The sequence below is a fragment of the Sprattus sprattus genome, assembly GCF_963457725.1.
Source record: "Sprattus sprattus genome assembly, chromosome: 2".
Taxonomy (NCBI): domain Eukaryota; kingdom Metazoa; phylum Chordata; class Actinopteri; order Clupeiformes; family Clupeidae; genus Sprattus; species Sprattus sprattus.
In genome coordinates, this window is record NC_137921.1 from 14,169,940 (window position 1) to 14,186,351 (window position 16,412).

Sequence of the window (16,412 nt, forward strand, 5' to 3'; positions counted from 1 at the left end):
GATGTCCTGATCTTACTATCACTGAAGCACAGATGCATGAGAAAACACAGCAAAATGACAACACACTGTCCAACGGTCTGATTTGGAGCGCACTCTCACTTTGAAGAGGTCCTTGGAAATACTTTTAATTGTGCGGATGATCTCAGTTATTTGGGATGTACAGGAGTAAATGAGAACAAACGTCACCATGGAGACCTGTGTTCTCCCCGTAGACAACAGTTCAGGAAGTGGTGTGGGGCAAACAAGTGAGGTGGATGGACTGAAGAAGGACAACTGACAAATAAGGAAATAAGACGTGTGACCTCATCAGTCATCCCATTCATCGTCGTCTTCGTCTTCCATCTCCTCATCCTCTCCTTCGTCTATGTAGAGGAGAATAATACGTCAACATAGAGTATCAAGGTATGTAGATTAAGCTGAATTCATGTTTACCTTTTTTGCATCCAAGGCTTAAAGCAGACATTAAATGTAAACACATGAACGCGTGTCAGCGCCACAGAATTAATATAGCCGGCATGGTTAAACACAGAGGCCAAATACACTACAATGAGGCGGGGTGAAGTTACACATTTTTGAAGTGCTTGGGGAAAAAACAGGCATTTGAACCCAAATACCCCAGCTTAGCTTTCTGGCAAAGGAGACCAGGACCTCCACCCTGGCTCATACTAAACTGCATGGCCTCTATAGACTATGTTGCACGGCTGTTCTTCAAATATGTACCTCTTTGTTACTCTTCCACACAAATATCAAGACTGACTAATGTCTTAACTGAGGAGTGGATGACTACAGCAGCATGAGTATTTAGAGGCGTTTCCTGAGGAGTGGATGAATACAGCAGCATGAGTTTTTAGAGGCGTTTTACTTGAGGAGTTCATGACTACAGCAGCATGAGTATTTAGAGATGTTTTTTTCTGAGGAGTTCATGACTATAGCAGCATGAGTATTAATAGGCGTTTTCCTGAGGAGTGGATGACTATAGCAGCATGAGTATTTAGAAGCGTTTTACCAGAGGAGTGGATGGCTTTGCTTCTTTTCTGCATCACCATCATGAGAGCTCCCACTATGCCCTCAGAGTCCCCAGCAGGCGGAGGCGGAAGGTCCTTAGTGCTGGCCTGGGGGACGGAAATGAGTATGAGAGGATGAGAGGATGAGTATGAGAGGATGAGTATGAGAGGATGAGGATGAGTTAATTTAGTTAAGGAATGTCAATGTGACCTCCAAAGGAACATCTGAGCTGGTTATGGTGCATTATGGTTGTCGATGGTGATGTTTGTTGATGTTGATTTTCCTGCCAAATGTTTGCTGGGATACTGACTACTGACTGACCTTCACTGACAGGTTTTGGATGAGCATGGATGATGGGCCACCATGTGTGAAACATAGCCAGGATGGATTTGGAGAATTGTTTGAACTACAGCTAATGAGAGAAGGCCCAAAAAGGTCCTCCATTTCTTAGAGACCTCCACATTTCCTCCACCCTCTAAGGCAGTTTTAGAGTTCACTTTTGGACGTGAGCCTCCATCTCAGATGTACACCAGAGGACTAGATTAACACCGTTTCCTCTCTGGGTGAAATCAGCTCAATCTACCATACACAAGTACATGAAAAAAGCTCAATTAAAAATACACAGACTCAGACCCGCAGATATGGGTTGTAGCTCAAGATAAGATGACCTCTGCATGGGTAATCAATGAGGTTCATTTTCACTTCCCAAAAATCTGATGAACAGTCTTTCCACTACAGCCTCTCACTATACTGACCCCTCATGACCCTCTAGTGCTCTGGTGTCTGGGGGCAGGGGGCACCAGGTAAGAGAGGCACAGAGTCTGTGACCTTAATCTGGGCAGTCGTGTAATATGGGACTCCTGTGGAATTTGATTACAGCAACAAAAGCTTTGAGTCTGGTGTGTGTGTGTGTGTGTGTGTGTGTGTGTGTGTGTGTGTGTGTGTGTGTGTGTGTGTGTGTGTGTGTGTGTGTGCTCAGAGTTATTTTCAAGAACCAACCTCAGCTGCTACAGCAACCTAACCGAACACTAGCATGTGAAAAGCCATTTGTGTGGGTGGGGGTGTGTGTGTGCACGGTCATTTTATTGTATTATTGTTTGTTTATTTGCTGTCTAATTACAGTTGCAGGGTTTACAATCTTGAAAGCCCTGGTCTGTCCAGACAACGCTGAATCTGTAACTAGTGGTAGTTGAGAAGCATACACACATTGAACTAATATTGAGAGCACGTGTCAGTGAAACCTTTTGCCGAAATAAGTCTTCTGTTCTGTACAGTGTTACATTTTTGTGTCTGTCTGTTCCTTACACCAAGCCTTTGGATGGCTTCAGAGGACCTGTGTGACACATCTTTCTGAGGTGTTTGAGGGTGACCTTACCGTCTTGAGCTTCCTCCCACCGCGGATCTGGTCCAGCAGGGCCCCTCGTCCCTCCCCACCAGAGCTGGGCGTGGGCGAGCTGTGCCCACCAGAAGGCGGGGGCATAGGCGGCGCACCCTTGGAGGATGGGACGGGGGGAGGGGCAGGGGTTGGAGGCGGAGGAGGAGGTGGAGGTGGTGGTGGAGCACCTCCCCTGTTGGGCTGCAGAGCGGCGGGAGTAGGAGGAGACATAGCTGGCGGCTTGGGGTGGGAGGGGGGCCTTGGGCTGTGGGGGGCAGAGGGAGGCGCAGGCGGGAACGACTTGGAAGGGGGCGGGGGCGTGTGTGACATGGGAGGGGGTGGAGTAGGATGTGACATAGGGGGACGCGGGGCATGATTGGATGTTGGAGGAGACGGGCGTGAGTGATGCGAGGGAGAGGGGCGGGCAGCAGAGGGGGGAGGTGGAGGGAGGGACTCTCTACGCCCTGAGGGGGGGGGTATGGGGGGCAACGAGCCGTGTGCTGGACGGGGGGAGGAGCCGCCCCTCGGAGAACCGCCTCCTGGGACGGGGGGAAGAGGACTGGAGCGAATGCGACTGGGAGGCGGGGCTGGAGCAGATGAGGTAGAGTGGCCAGGCACAGGAGGGAGGGGCCCTTGTCGGCCAGGAGGAGGAGGAGGAGCCAAACCTGTTTAGGAAATGAGATGAGTCGAAGGTAAAGCTCACATGGAAAGTCCATCTGTCAAGAACACCTGAGAACTAACAAACAAATCCCGAATATAATGCCATGCTTAATAAACTGAATATATAGCATTGCTTAATTAACTTAATATATAGCATTGCTAAACAAACCGAAAATATAGCATTGCTAAACCATGAAACGCACTGATTTTGCCTACTACTGAGCCTCGAACAGAATGTTGAGAATCTGTACAACTGTCAGTGGAGCTTGCCTTCAATACGGCGGCTCCACAGTGCTGTCCATTCCAGCGCCAGCCTTGGTATGTTTAAAAAGTGCTTAAAAGCTCACCTTTTTAGTTATTTGCATTATTATCATCATATTAGTAGTAGCAGTAGAAGTTGTAGTACTGGTAGTATTGATACCTTATATTGTTTCTTCAATTATTTTTCATTAGGTTTTCTAATGTCTTTTTTAATGTTTTGTAAGTGGCTTTGGTCAAATGTGTCTGCCAAACACTATAACCATGACCATAATGTATCACTGTGTGCACTGAACATTGTTACAAGCAATTCCTGACCACTGGACAATTCTAAATATGGCATGCAATGACTTAACAGCATACAGGAAATGTGAAATTGGCACACACACGCACACTTTCTATTCTTAAGTTTCACGTTTTTTAGGTTTTTAATTTAAAAAAATCCCAGAAGCCCCTTGTGTCCTCACCCTGTTGGTTGGCCTGCAGTTTGACAGCGTCCATGCCTCCGGCCTGCTGGATGACGTTGTAGACGGCCTGTGCTGTCTCCTCGTCCTTCAGGTCCGACTCGGAGATGCCGGCTGTGGACAGCAGCTTCTTCAGGTCTGGGTCCAGGTTGTTAGGGTCCATGCCGACGTGAGACACATGCCTAATGGGGTACAGAGAGACAGGCAGAGAGACAGGCAGAGACACAGGCCTAATGGGTACAGAGAGACAGGCAGAGACACAGGCCTAATGGGTACAGAGAGACAGGCAGAGAGACAGGCCTAATGGGTACAGAGAGACAGGCAGAGAGACAGGCAGAGAGACAGGTAGAGAGACAGGTAGAGAGACAGGTAGAGAGACAGCCAGAGAGACAGGCAGAGAGACAGTTAGAGATTGAGGTAGAGTGCACAGGTAGAGAGACAGGCAGAGAGACAGGCAGAGAGACAGGTAGAGAGACAGGTAGAGAGACAGGTAGAGAGACAGTTAGAGATTGAGGTAGAGTGCACAGGTAGAGAGACAGGCAGAGAGACAGGCAGAGAGACAGGTAGAGAGACAGCCAGAGAGACAGGCAGAGAGACAGTTAGAGATTGAGGTAGAGTGCACAGGTAGAGAGACAGGCAGAGAGACGGGTAGAGAGACAGGCAGAGAGACAGTTAGAGATTGAGGTAGAGAGACAGGTAGAGAGACAGGCAGAGAGACAGGCAGAGAGACAGGCAGAGAGACAGGTAGAGATTGAGGTAGAATGCACAGGCAGAGAGACAGGTGAGGTAGAATGCACAGGCAGAGAGACAGGTAGAGAGACAGGCACAGAGATGGGTAGAGGGACAGGTAGAGAGACAGGTATAGAGACAGGCAGAGAGACGGGTAGAGAGACAGGTAGAGATTGAGGCAGAGAGACAGGCAGAGAGACAGGTAGAGATTGAGGTAGAGAGACAGCCAGAGAGACAGGCAGAGAGACGGGGAGAGAGACGGGTAGAGAGACAGGTAGAGAGACAGGTAGAGATTGAGGTAGAGAGACAGGTAGAGAGACAGGTAGAGAGACAGGTAGAGAGACAGGCAGAGAGACAGGTAGAGAGACAGGTAGAGAGACAGGTAGAGAGAAAGGTAGAGATTGAGGTAGAGAGACAGCCAGAGAGACAGGCAGAGAGACGGGGAGAGAGACAGGTAGAGAGACAGGTAGAGATTGAGGTAGAGAGACAGGCAGAGAGACGGGTAGAGAGACAGGTAGAGAGACAGGCAGAGAGACGGGTAGAGAGACAGGTAGAGAGACAGGCAGAGAGACAGGTAGAGATTGAGGTAGAGAGACAGGTAGAGAGACAGGCAGAGAGACGGGTAGAGAGACAGGTAGAGATTAAGGTAGAGAGACAGGTAGAGAGACAGGCAGAGAGACGGGTAGAGAGACAGGTAGAGATTGAGGTAGAGAGACAGGTAGAGAGACAGGCAGAGAGACGGGTAGAGAGACAGGTAGAGAGACAGGCAGAGAGACGGGTAGAGAGACAGGTAGAGAGACAGGCAGAGAGACAGGTAGAGATTGAGGTAGAGAGACAGGTAGAGAGACAGGCAGAGAGACGGGTAGAGAGACAGGTAGAGATTGAGGTAGAGAGACAGGTAGAGAGACAGGCAGAGAGACGGGTAGAGAGACAGGTAGAGAGACAGGCAGAGAGACGGGTAGAGAGACAGGTAGAGAGACAGGTAGAGAGACAGGTAGAGAGACAGGCAGAGAGACAGGCAGAGATTGAGGTAGAGAGACAGCCAGAGAGACAGGCAGAGAGACGGGTAGAGAGACAGGTAGAGAGACAGGTAGAGATTGAGGTAGAGAGACAGGTAGAGAGACAGGCAGAGAGACGGGTAGAGAGACAGGTAGAGAGACAGGCAGAGAGACAGGCAGAGAGACAGGTAGAGAGACAGGCAGAGAGACAGGCAGAGAGACGGGTAGAGAGACAGGTAGAGAGACAGGTAGAGATTGAGGTAGAGAGACAGCCAGAGAGACAGGCAGAGAGACGGGTAGAGAGACAGGTAGAGAGACAGCCAGAGAGACAGGTAGAGAGACAGGTAGAGAGACAGGTAGAGATTGAGGTAGAGAGACAGGTAGAGAGACAGGTAGAGAGACAGGCAGAGAGACAGGCAGAGAGACAGGCAGAGAGACGGGTAGAGAGACAGGTAGAGAGACAGGCAGAGAGACAGGTAGAGATTGAGGTAGAGAGACAGGTAGAGATTGAGGCAGAGAGACAGGTAGAGATTGAGGTAGAGAGACAGCCAGAGAGACAGGCAGAGAGATGGGTAGAGAGACAGGTAGAGAGACAGGCAGAGAGACAGGTAGAGAGACAGGTAGAGAGACAGGCAGAGAGACAGGCAGAGAGACAGGCAGAGAGACAGGTAGAGAGACGGGTAGAGAGACAGGTAGAGAGACAGGCAGAGAGACAGGCAGAGAGACAGGTAGAGAGACAGGCAGAGAGACAGGCAGAGAGACGGGTAGAGAGACAGGTAGAGAGACAGGTAGAGATTGAGGTAGAGAGACAGGTAGAGATTGAGGTAGAGAGACAGGTAGAGATTGAGGCAGAGAGACAGGTAGAGATTGAGGTAGAGAGACAGCCAGAGAGACAGGCAGAGAGATGGGTAGAGAGACAGGTAGAGAGACAGGCAGAGAGACAGGCAGAGAGACGGGTAGAGATTGAGGTAGAGTGCACAGGCCAGTATTTGATGCACATGTCTAAATTAAAGGTGGTAGAAGCTTGGCAGCCATGAGAGGCCAGAGGTGCATTTTATTTATTTTAATATGGTAGGTGGTTGACAGTACATTTCCTGTTTATCTCTAGTTTATAGGTTAAGTGTCACTGCGGTCGATGTGTTGGTGTTATTTGTTTGACTTCACTGATTGCAACACTGACCACAGCATCTATATTATGGTTGTTTTGATGCCCATGCTCTCCTTATGAATGTGTCTCTGTTTTTATTGGATTACCACAATTTGAATCCAGTACAGACTTTGTCAAATTTGGTAAATTGTTCCTCACAGTCGTCTAGCTGTCCATTCTGTGTTTGTGCGTAGTCAGATATCAAGCCACAAACAATTTCAGCCAATCAACAAGTTGCTTCAGGAGGTAGGAAATGAGGAGTGTATTTGGATTGGCTGCAGAGCTCAAATATCCACAACCTTTTGTCAGAATCTCACCTTTAATGTGACATCATCTTTAATGTACCTGCTTCTTTAATGTGACCTCATCTTTAATGCACCTGCTCCTTTAATGTGACCTCACCTTTAATGTACCCGCCCCTTAAATGTGACCTCACCTTTAGTGTGACTCCGCCCCTTTAATGTGACTTCGCCTTTAATGTGAACTCATGTTTAATGAACCTCACCTTTGACGTGACTCCGCCCATTTAAGGTGACTCCGCCTTTAATGTGACCTCGCCTTTAATGTGACTCCGCCCCTTTAACGTGACTCCGCCTTTAATGTGACCTCATGTTTAATGTACCTCACCTTGAATGTGACTCCGCCCCTTTAATGTGAATCCTCCCCTTTAATGTGACTCTGCCTTTAATGTGCCTTTAATGTACCCACCCCTTTAATGTACCCACCCCTTTAATCAGTGGCGGTCCGTCAGGGCCTTCAAGGCCTTCTCTGCTGGCCTAAACATCATCAGAAAATAAATGTCATAAAATAAATTTAATTTTAATATTTTCTTTTCATAAATATGTATTAAATGATTCCCCATAGTCCATTATCTTCATTTCATGCTTCCAGCGTTGTTCATTTATGTTTAAGAGCTTTCATCCAATCATATTTCCGCTATCATGTGTTGCCACGCTCCTTGAAATCTTCCCCGAGAACAGAAATCTTCCCTGAGGCCTTCAGAATTCACATTGAAGGCCCGTGTACATCTGATTGGTTATCACAACTTGCTGTTTCAGTTCATTTAAGTTGAATGAACTGAAACAGACAGTTGTGACAACCAATCAGATTTCGAGTTGGCAACACTGGGCCTTCTAGAAGGCCCGGAAGATTTCTTTCCTCGCGTTGAACGTGACACGTAAACGTCCTTTGATTGGATACTGAGGCAGACCGGTGCAGTGCTTCAGTGCTCAGTTTAGCTGGCTAAAACGACGTACATTGGTTTCAATGCTTATTCTTCTAGTTGTTTCAATTGGTAAGACTAAATATAATTACATTAACCAACTCAAATAAATTAGTTTACACAAACTTGATAATTCCAGTTTTTGATACAATTACAACGCCATTTTCAAGACGGAACTTTCAAGACAAACTGGATATCGTGAGGATGGGAAGTTTAATGAAACTGCTTTGCAGGTGGGACAATGCGATGTTACTTGTTAAACTTGTTAAACCTCACATTGAGTCACATAGGCTACTTTTGGTGGACCTAATAAAACTTTGTAGACTAATTCCTGAAAATCGCCTATTATTTTTAAGTTGTGACAGTAATATCCAAGCGATCATATAACTTAGAGTTTACTACTCTTAATGTATTGTTAATACGGGTGTATTGATTTGAAATGCTCCGGAAATATTAATAAAGTCTGTTGTACTCGACTATGTTAAGGTGATGCAATGCTCACTTATACTGCCTTTCTGTATAAAATATACTGGTTCGAGAGCCATGGCGTCATAATGATGGTATTAGGAGGTGGATTCACTCAGTTTAACATCGTGTAGGACATCGCTGAAGGCCTAGTCGTGAAATGCACGGACCGCCACTGCCTTTAATTAGACCTCACCTTTAATGTACCCGCCCCTTAAATGTGACCTCACCTTTAATGTACCCGCCCCTGTAATGTGACTCCGCCTTTAATGTGACCTCACCTTTAATGTACCTCATCTTTAATGTACCTAAATGAAATCATGTGAAGCACTGAGACTGACTATTATTTCCAGTAAAGCACTCACGTGAAGCCACTGGGAGCTCCGATCATAGTTTTAGACAGTTTCGACCCCTTCTTCGTTTTGCTCTTCTTCTCCTTCTTCTCCTTCTTGCCTTTGGAGACTGCGGGAGCCTGGGGGGCCTGCATGGAGCGGTACGAGGAGGCCTGCGTGTCGGGACTCTGGATGTCAACGGTGGCCATTTTGACTGTAGGGTAAACACATGAGAAATACACACCACCCAACAGTCGTCACAAACAGAAGGCTAATGGGTACAGTGTGTCCCCATAGAGAGAAGCTACAACAAGCTAACTGCTACAGTGTGTCCCCATACAGAGATGCTATAAGATGCTAATGGCTACAGTGTGTCCCCATACAGAGAAGCTACATGAGGCTAATGGCTACAGTGTGTCCCCATACAGAGACGCTAGAAGTCACAGTAACTCAAAGTAATGTGGGAGTTACCATTCTGGTTGGGTCGGGCTCGAGCTGCTCCTCTTTCTGTTGCAAAGAGAGATTAAGAAGTTAGACGGCTTATCTCAATGCATGCAGATTGTCTGATAGGCCAGGAACTGTTCTGTTGCCTATATTGATTGACATGCTATATTGATCGTTTGTACTTTGTTATCTTTCAGATTTAGTTTTTTGTATTACTGGCTGTGAAAGATTCACTCCCTGGAAAAACAATCAGAGGTCTCAAAGAGGGATCAAATTCCCCCCTCGTTCCTTTTTTAGAGCTAATTTTCTGAATGCCTCACAACCGTTCTATGCTTGCATACAATCTCTACACAGCAGAGCTTAGCTACAACACGTTGAATGAGTATTTGGGCACTTGATGTTGCAAACATCTCCTACTGTGCCCATAGCGTGGAAGATAATCAGTTCCTCTTTGGAAGTCTGCAAAGACCGAAGATGGAGGCTATTAGGTTGACTATGTGACACCTCTCACCTGCATAGTGCGATTGCTATAGAACAAAGTCACATTAGGAACATTAAGTTTGATATTATTTTTATGTCTGTCTGTCTTACAGTAGCTGTTTTTCTATTTCTCTCATTTCCTGTTTTGTGTGAAATTGTGCTTCTGTGGTATAGAATTTGTCAAGAATGGATCTTTTCTTGCTTTAAAAAAAAGAGGAAGGTTATTTCTGTTTTACTAGGAGAGACGTCACCCTCACCAGCAATCACTTTAGCTGAGTCTGGTATGTGGAAGAGAAACAAAAGTGCACTCTTTCTCTGTCTTTTTTTTAATTTTCTAGGAAAGACGTTACCCTCACCAGCCATCACTTTAGCTGAATCTGGTATGTGGAAGAGAAACAAGAGTGACTGCACACTATCTCTCTCTCTCTCTCTCTCTCTCTCTCTCTCTCTCTCTCTCTCTCTGTCTCTCTTTCTCTTGCTTACTGACCTTGGCGGTTCTTTATTTGAGAAATCTTCTCATAGACAGCGTAGAAAAAACACTCAGCCTCCTGTTGATCCGAGAAGCTCAAGCCCACCTGACATTCCTGTGAAGAGACAGCCATGTTCACGCATCATGATTACACACCTATGCCTCATTGTTTGTTCATTTGACCAAAACTGAACTCTATCTCTCTCATGTTCTATTGGTTTTCACTAACATGTGAACATACAAGCTTAAGAGTGAGTAACTGCAATATAACACTCTACATTTGTTACTTTGACAAGCTTAACATAGATGCACATAGCAAGATATATTCTGCAAGAGTAGCCACTGGAACCTGGCGGTGATAACTTTTTATTGTCATATTAGACTCACTAGGTAGACTAGGTAGATGGCAATGCTAAATATAGTATTTGTTTTCTGTACTGTGATAATTTACCGGCATCATCGCTAACAAATCAAAGAGTAACATACGGTAATAGACACAGGAATTAAATATCATGAAGAGTCAGAGTCATCAGTGAATTGACAGAGTCATCATTGCAGTACTTACATCTCCTGCAAAGGTGTGGAAGAAAGGGCGTGTCCGATTGTACGACATCTGCTCAAACACTTCCTGTTCCCACACCAGCTCCCCTACCTGGGGAACACAGAACAAGGGAGGGAGATGAGGAGGGAGTGCAGTTATGACAAGGTGACATAGGGGTCAAAGTGTCCTGGAAAACTAGTGACATAAAGCCTTTTTTTTGTTGGAAACCTGCCTCTTCTAGACATGAGAGAAAACTGATGGATATATACTGTAAGTGTGTGAAATATGCAGGGATGTATAATGTTTACATGCATCAATGTTTGTGTCTGTGTGTATCTGTGTGTGTGTGTGTGGGGGGGGGGGGGGGGGGGGGGCAGGGATTGATCTGTGTCCCTATGATCTGCAATGCCAGTAACTGACAGTACTACCTAACTACAGTATATCCATGTCTAAGCTGAAGAACAGTTTTTGCTGATCCAAATGCAGTGTTAGGGGTGGAGCGTGTGAGCGTTGGCTGGATCTCAGCTACAAGAGGCTAATCGCTACAGTGTGTCCCCATACAGAGAAGCTACAGGAGGCTAATGGGTACAGTGGTACAGTGTGTCCCCATACAGAGAAGCTACAGGAGGCTAATGGGCACAGTGGTACAGTGTGTCCCCATACAGAGAAGCTACAGGAGGCTAATGGGCACAGTGGTACAGTGTGTCCCCATACAGAGAATGTATGCAGTTTGTTTGGGTTGGCTGCGTCTCAGCCTGCTCTCCTGCACTGTACCTTGATGTTGAAGAGGCGAAGGAAGTAGGAGCGCTGTGGGTTATCTTTCACGAAGCACAGCACCCCGGTGTGCTGGAGGCTCCAACTGCCTGGGCTGTGGGGCAGGGCCATGAAGAGCTGCGCCACAGTGGTGGACATCGACTGCAGGGGAGAACAGGAGCACAGGACACCTAGTTCAAGTCACAACTTAACAAGAGCACAGACACCTAGTTCATGTCCTAACTTAACAAGAGCACAGCAATCTAGTCATGTCACAATTTAACAAGAGCACAGACACCTAGTCACGTCATGTCCCAACTTAACAAAAAGACAGCTACATAGTCACGTCATAACTTAACAAGAATACAGTCATCTAGTTCATGTCACAGCTTAACAAGAGCACAGACATCTAGTCACTTCATGTCCCAACTTAACAAGAAGACAGCTACATAGTCACGTCACAACTTAACAAGAGCACAGACACCTAGTTTATGCAAAACAACTTATTTTACTCATACATGTCACTTTAAGTTTCTGCTTGTTTGTCATGTTTTTCTTTGTTTTAGTTTTTTATCTTTGTGTCATTTTGTCTTTTATTCTTTTCACCTATTCCTTTCATATATTTTCCTTTTTATTGTTTTTAACTCCTATTTCTTCATTCATGTAAATTTTATTGTCAGTTAAATTTCCCCAATCGAAGGAAACCTTGATGCAGCTAAACAAACTGCTGAACAAGTCCCGCCCATCCCACTATCCTCCAGCCAAAAGTGTGCTTTGTTGCGTTAGTTGGCGCCGTGCATGACAACAGAGAGGCCATGAAGAAGACCTGGTCTGATCCCTGGTGTTCTGGTACTCTGCTCAACAGAGAGGCCATGAAGAAGACCAGGTCTGATCCCTGGTGTTATGTGCTCTGCTCACTGTGCGAGATGATCCTATTTGCTTTCCCCTGCCGAGACACTTCTCTGCTGTTTTGAGGATTTCTGGTACACTGGTCACTGGTCAGTGACTATGCATGTTGATATAATGATGATGATATAATGTAACGTATATTAAAATGTATAATAACATTTTCTCTGCCGTTTGTTAAAGGTCCTTTTTGCGTTCCTCTGTTTAGACTCTGCTCTGCTCTGGACATCTGTCTGTTAGCCAAGATTGACACCGTTGTGGAACAAACTCGAAATACTGACACTGATAAGAATGTATTATGGGATGTACAGCATGTGTCTGTATCTGTGTGAGTGTTAGGGGGAGGTGTAGTGAGTGTGCAGTGCATTTCCTGTGGTAGGCATCAATACAAATAGAGCAGGGCGGTGCAGGGCGATGAAGAACTTTTAATTTGAATTTAAACTTATTTCTTCAATCCAATTTCAATTTCAATCCGAGAGCACATTGGTTCATCTCTTGTTGTTTTTCAAAGTGCCACATAGATGAAGAGGGCTTGACTTCACATAGTGTTGGGGGAAGCAGTAGTGAATGTGCAGTGGGGGGGAGTTGCTTTGGTTAAAAGCGTCTGCTTGCCATACGAATCCCTCTAGAACCGAGTGCTGATCTACACTGGATCAAGGCCAAACCAGGGCCAGACTCAGGAGAAATAGGTTCCCATGCACCAGCTTGCCATTGTTTTATAATCTGTTTCTTTAGAACCCAACTGGTGTCTAGTTAAGATTTTTTTTGCCAAGGTCAACTTGTGGCCTATGGGGTTAGCTTGGCGACCATTTGGACTTCCATAAAAGTTGTTAATCATAGGATGAATGAAAATTATATAATACATTTTATGATAATCAAAATTATGTTTTGACCTTTTTCAGGAAAGCATGAAACTTGTACTACACTTGTACTAAACCAGAGGCTTACTTACTAACAAATTAACTAACTAACTAAATGTCACAAGAGAGATGAGAAATGCATGGCATCGTTGAGCTTAAAAAAAAGCAAGCGTCACTAATTTTAAAATGACAGGATGTGGTTTCACCTTCTTCTTCTCATGAGGCACAGGCCCAGTGAAATCATTGCAGCCATTTTGAAGTGCAGTTTGCACCCTACAAGCAGTAAATGTGCCTTCCTCTACATCAGCATGAAATGGGCAGCCTTGACAACCAAAATGGTGGCCTAACATGTTTGTGTACTGTGATGGTTGCCTGTAACTAAGACGGCAAATCATCAAATACATTTGAACAGAAACAAAATAGCTTTCATAGCATTGTTTGAAAAAATGTGTTAACTGTTAAATGTTTTGTAATGTCTATAGTTATCATTGTGATTTCAGTAAAACGATGGTGCCTGATGCTTGTTTAAAGTCCAAAGTGCTGATGCTTGTTTCACCTCGGTGTAACAGTGAACTTGTTGCTAAATACGCCTAACGATGACCTTATTGCAATTGTGTGGTGATATAATTGTCCCAAGTGTGCTTGTGTGTTCGAGTGTTCTTGATACTCATGGGTTATCTGTGCTTCTGATTAGGTTATGGATATACTTGATTATGGAACATGACAGATTCTCATGCACAAGTAACCAACTTAATTCAAAAAGTCAGGGTGGCAAAGCTGCTGGATATTTCAACAATGTGCAAATGCTACAGCGTACTAGTAAAAGGTAGGATAAACCGTACTGATGAAAGCCAGTATAAAACCGTAGTGGTACTGGCAGCCAGTATAAACATGTACTAAAAAAAGTTAGAATAAAACCGTAGCCTACTGGTACTGGCAGCCAGTATAAAACCGCACTAAAAAAAGGTAGTGTAAAACCGTACTGATGAAAGCCAGTATATAACCGTACTGACAGCCAGTACAACCCTGTACAAATAAAAGGTAGAATAAAACCTGTACTTTAAAAAGCCAGTATAAAACCGTACTGACAGCCAGTACAACCCTGTACAAATAAAAGGTAGAATAAAACCTGTACTTTAAAAAGCCAGTATAAAACCGTACTGACAGCCAGTACAACCCTGTACAAATAAAAGGTAGAATAAAACCTGTACTTTAAAAAGCCAGTATAAAACCGTACTGACAGCCAGTACAACCCTGTACAAATAAAAGGTAGAATAAAACCTGTACTTTAAAAAGCCAGTATAAAACCGTACTGACAGCCAGTACAACCCTGTACAAATAAAAGGTAGAATAAAACCTGTACTTTAAAAAGCCAGTATAAAACCGTACTGATGAAAGCCAGTATTAAACCAATACTAATGAAAGCCAGTATTAAACCTTACTGACCAATGGCCAATATAAACCCATACTAAAAAAAGCCACCGGTGAAACCTCGTTTCCATTTCTCTGAGAAGCACTGAAGTAACCGTTAGCTGGCTCACTTTGGGAGCTTTTCAGTAAACTTTATTAAACGAGTCACATTTTATGTTATTTGTTATTTGTACTATTATTTATTTATTATTATCATTATTATTTAAGCATTACCCTGCACTCTTCCTTCATATATCTTCATTCCTTCCTTAAAATGTTCTCTCTATATATATTCAAAAGATATAATCGCAGTAGCATTTTCTTTGGATAATGTAAGCCTAAGACTTAATAAGTAATAAGACTTACTATGCTGAAACAGGAACACCCCTGATTCTACCACAAGCGCAGTTTGCAGCCTGGTGCCAAAAGGAGGCTCATTTACTGGGTGTAGGGCACAAAGACCCGAATCGCACCTGTGAGGCTCATTTACTGGGTGTAGGACACAAAGACCCGAATCGCACCTGTGTGGCTCATTTACTGGGTGTAGGGCACAAAGACCCAAATCGCACCTGTGAGGCTCATTTACTGGGTGTAGGGCACAAAGACCCAAATCGCACCTGTGAGGCTCATTTACTGGGTGTAGGGCACAAAGACCCGAATCGCACCTGTGAGGCTCATTTACTGGGTGTAGGGCACAAAGACCCGAATCGCACCTGTGAGGCTCATTTACTGGGTGTAGGGCACAAAGACCCGAATCGCACCTGTGAGGCTCATTTACTGGGTGTAGGGCACAAAGACCCGAATCGCACCTGTGAGGCTCATTTACTGGGTGTAGGGCACAAAGACCCGAATCGCACCTGTGAGGCTCATTTACTGGGTGTGGGGCACAAAGACCTGAATCGCACCTGTGAGGCTCATTTACTGGGTGTGGGGCACAAAGACCCGAATCACACCTATGAGGCTCATTTTAGTTAGTCAAAGTAGTCGATCAGCGGTAAATACAGATACTGTTCTCGCTTCACTATGTCCGATTTACTGAATGTAATGCGAGACAGCCTCAGAAGACCAGGGGGTTTGGTTGTTTAAAATGACATTTGCTTCTGCACTGACACTGTATTTACTGTATATATTTACATTTACACACACTGACACTGTACTTACAGTATGTATGTATTTACATTTACACACACTGATACTGTACTTAGAGTATGTATATATTTGCATTAACACTCACTTTAACTTCCCAATTCAAACGTAGTCATGTTGCCATGCTCTAACTCACCACACAGCGTCTGCCCAGCAGGTTCTGCAGCTGGTCGTGCTCCTGCTGGGTGATCAGAGAGCTGGCGCCACTCTCGTCCTCGGCCTTGCCCTTCGCTTTGGACGCCTTACGGTTCATCCCGCCCGCCACCCCTGCAGCCCGAATCGCCCTCACAGAACAGCGGTCAGGCGAGGAGGAAGCTCTATGCTCTACGTCTCTTCTGCCTCCGGCTCACTGCTCTCCGTCTCTCTCTTCTATCTGTTTCCACTTTTGTGTTCACTCTCTCTCACACGCGCTCTCACACACACCACACGCACATACACTGCACATTTCTGACTGACTGTGGGGACCCTGGTTTGAATAGACCCAGCACAGTTTCTCTTCCTAATTCTGTGTGGTAGCATCAGCACATAACAACAGTGAACAGGAAGTGACCGACCACAGCTACTTCTCTCGCCTTTCTTTTTTTTTCACACTTTTTTTTAACAGTATTCATAGCTTGTGTGTCACTTCTTTTTTTCATACCTGAAAACCCCCAGTCCCTCTTTCTGCACGCCCTCTCTGTCTCTCGCTCTTTCTCTCTCTTGCTCTTGCTCTTTCTCTCCCCCCCTCTCTTTTACTTTCTCTCTGTCT

At 45.2% G+C, this 16,412-nt stretch overlaps 1 protein-coding gene across 1 annotated transcript; it reads right to left on the reverse strand.

Annotated features, from left to right (window-relative positions):
• Positions 1–306: 306 nt before the first annotated feature.
• On the reverse strand, positions 307–15,917 carry LOC308383221 (actin nucleation-promoting factor WAS-like; the record flags this gene model as incomplete). Its single annotated transcript, XM_080860848.1, has 10 exons — positions 307–362; positions 1,007–1,112; positions 2,381–3,045; positions 3,766–3,944; positions 8,689–8,869; positions 9,127–9,162; positions 10,067–10,163; positions 10,614–10,700; positions 11,364–11,504; positions 15,801–15,917. The coding sequence occupies 10 exons, from the start codon at positions 15,915–15,917 to the stop codon at positions 307–309; spliced, it is 1,665 nt and encodes a 554-aa protein (XP_080716974.1).
• Between the last annotated feature and the right edge of the window lie 495 nt (positions 15,918–16,412).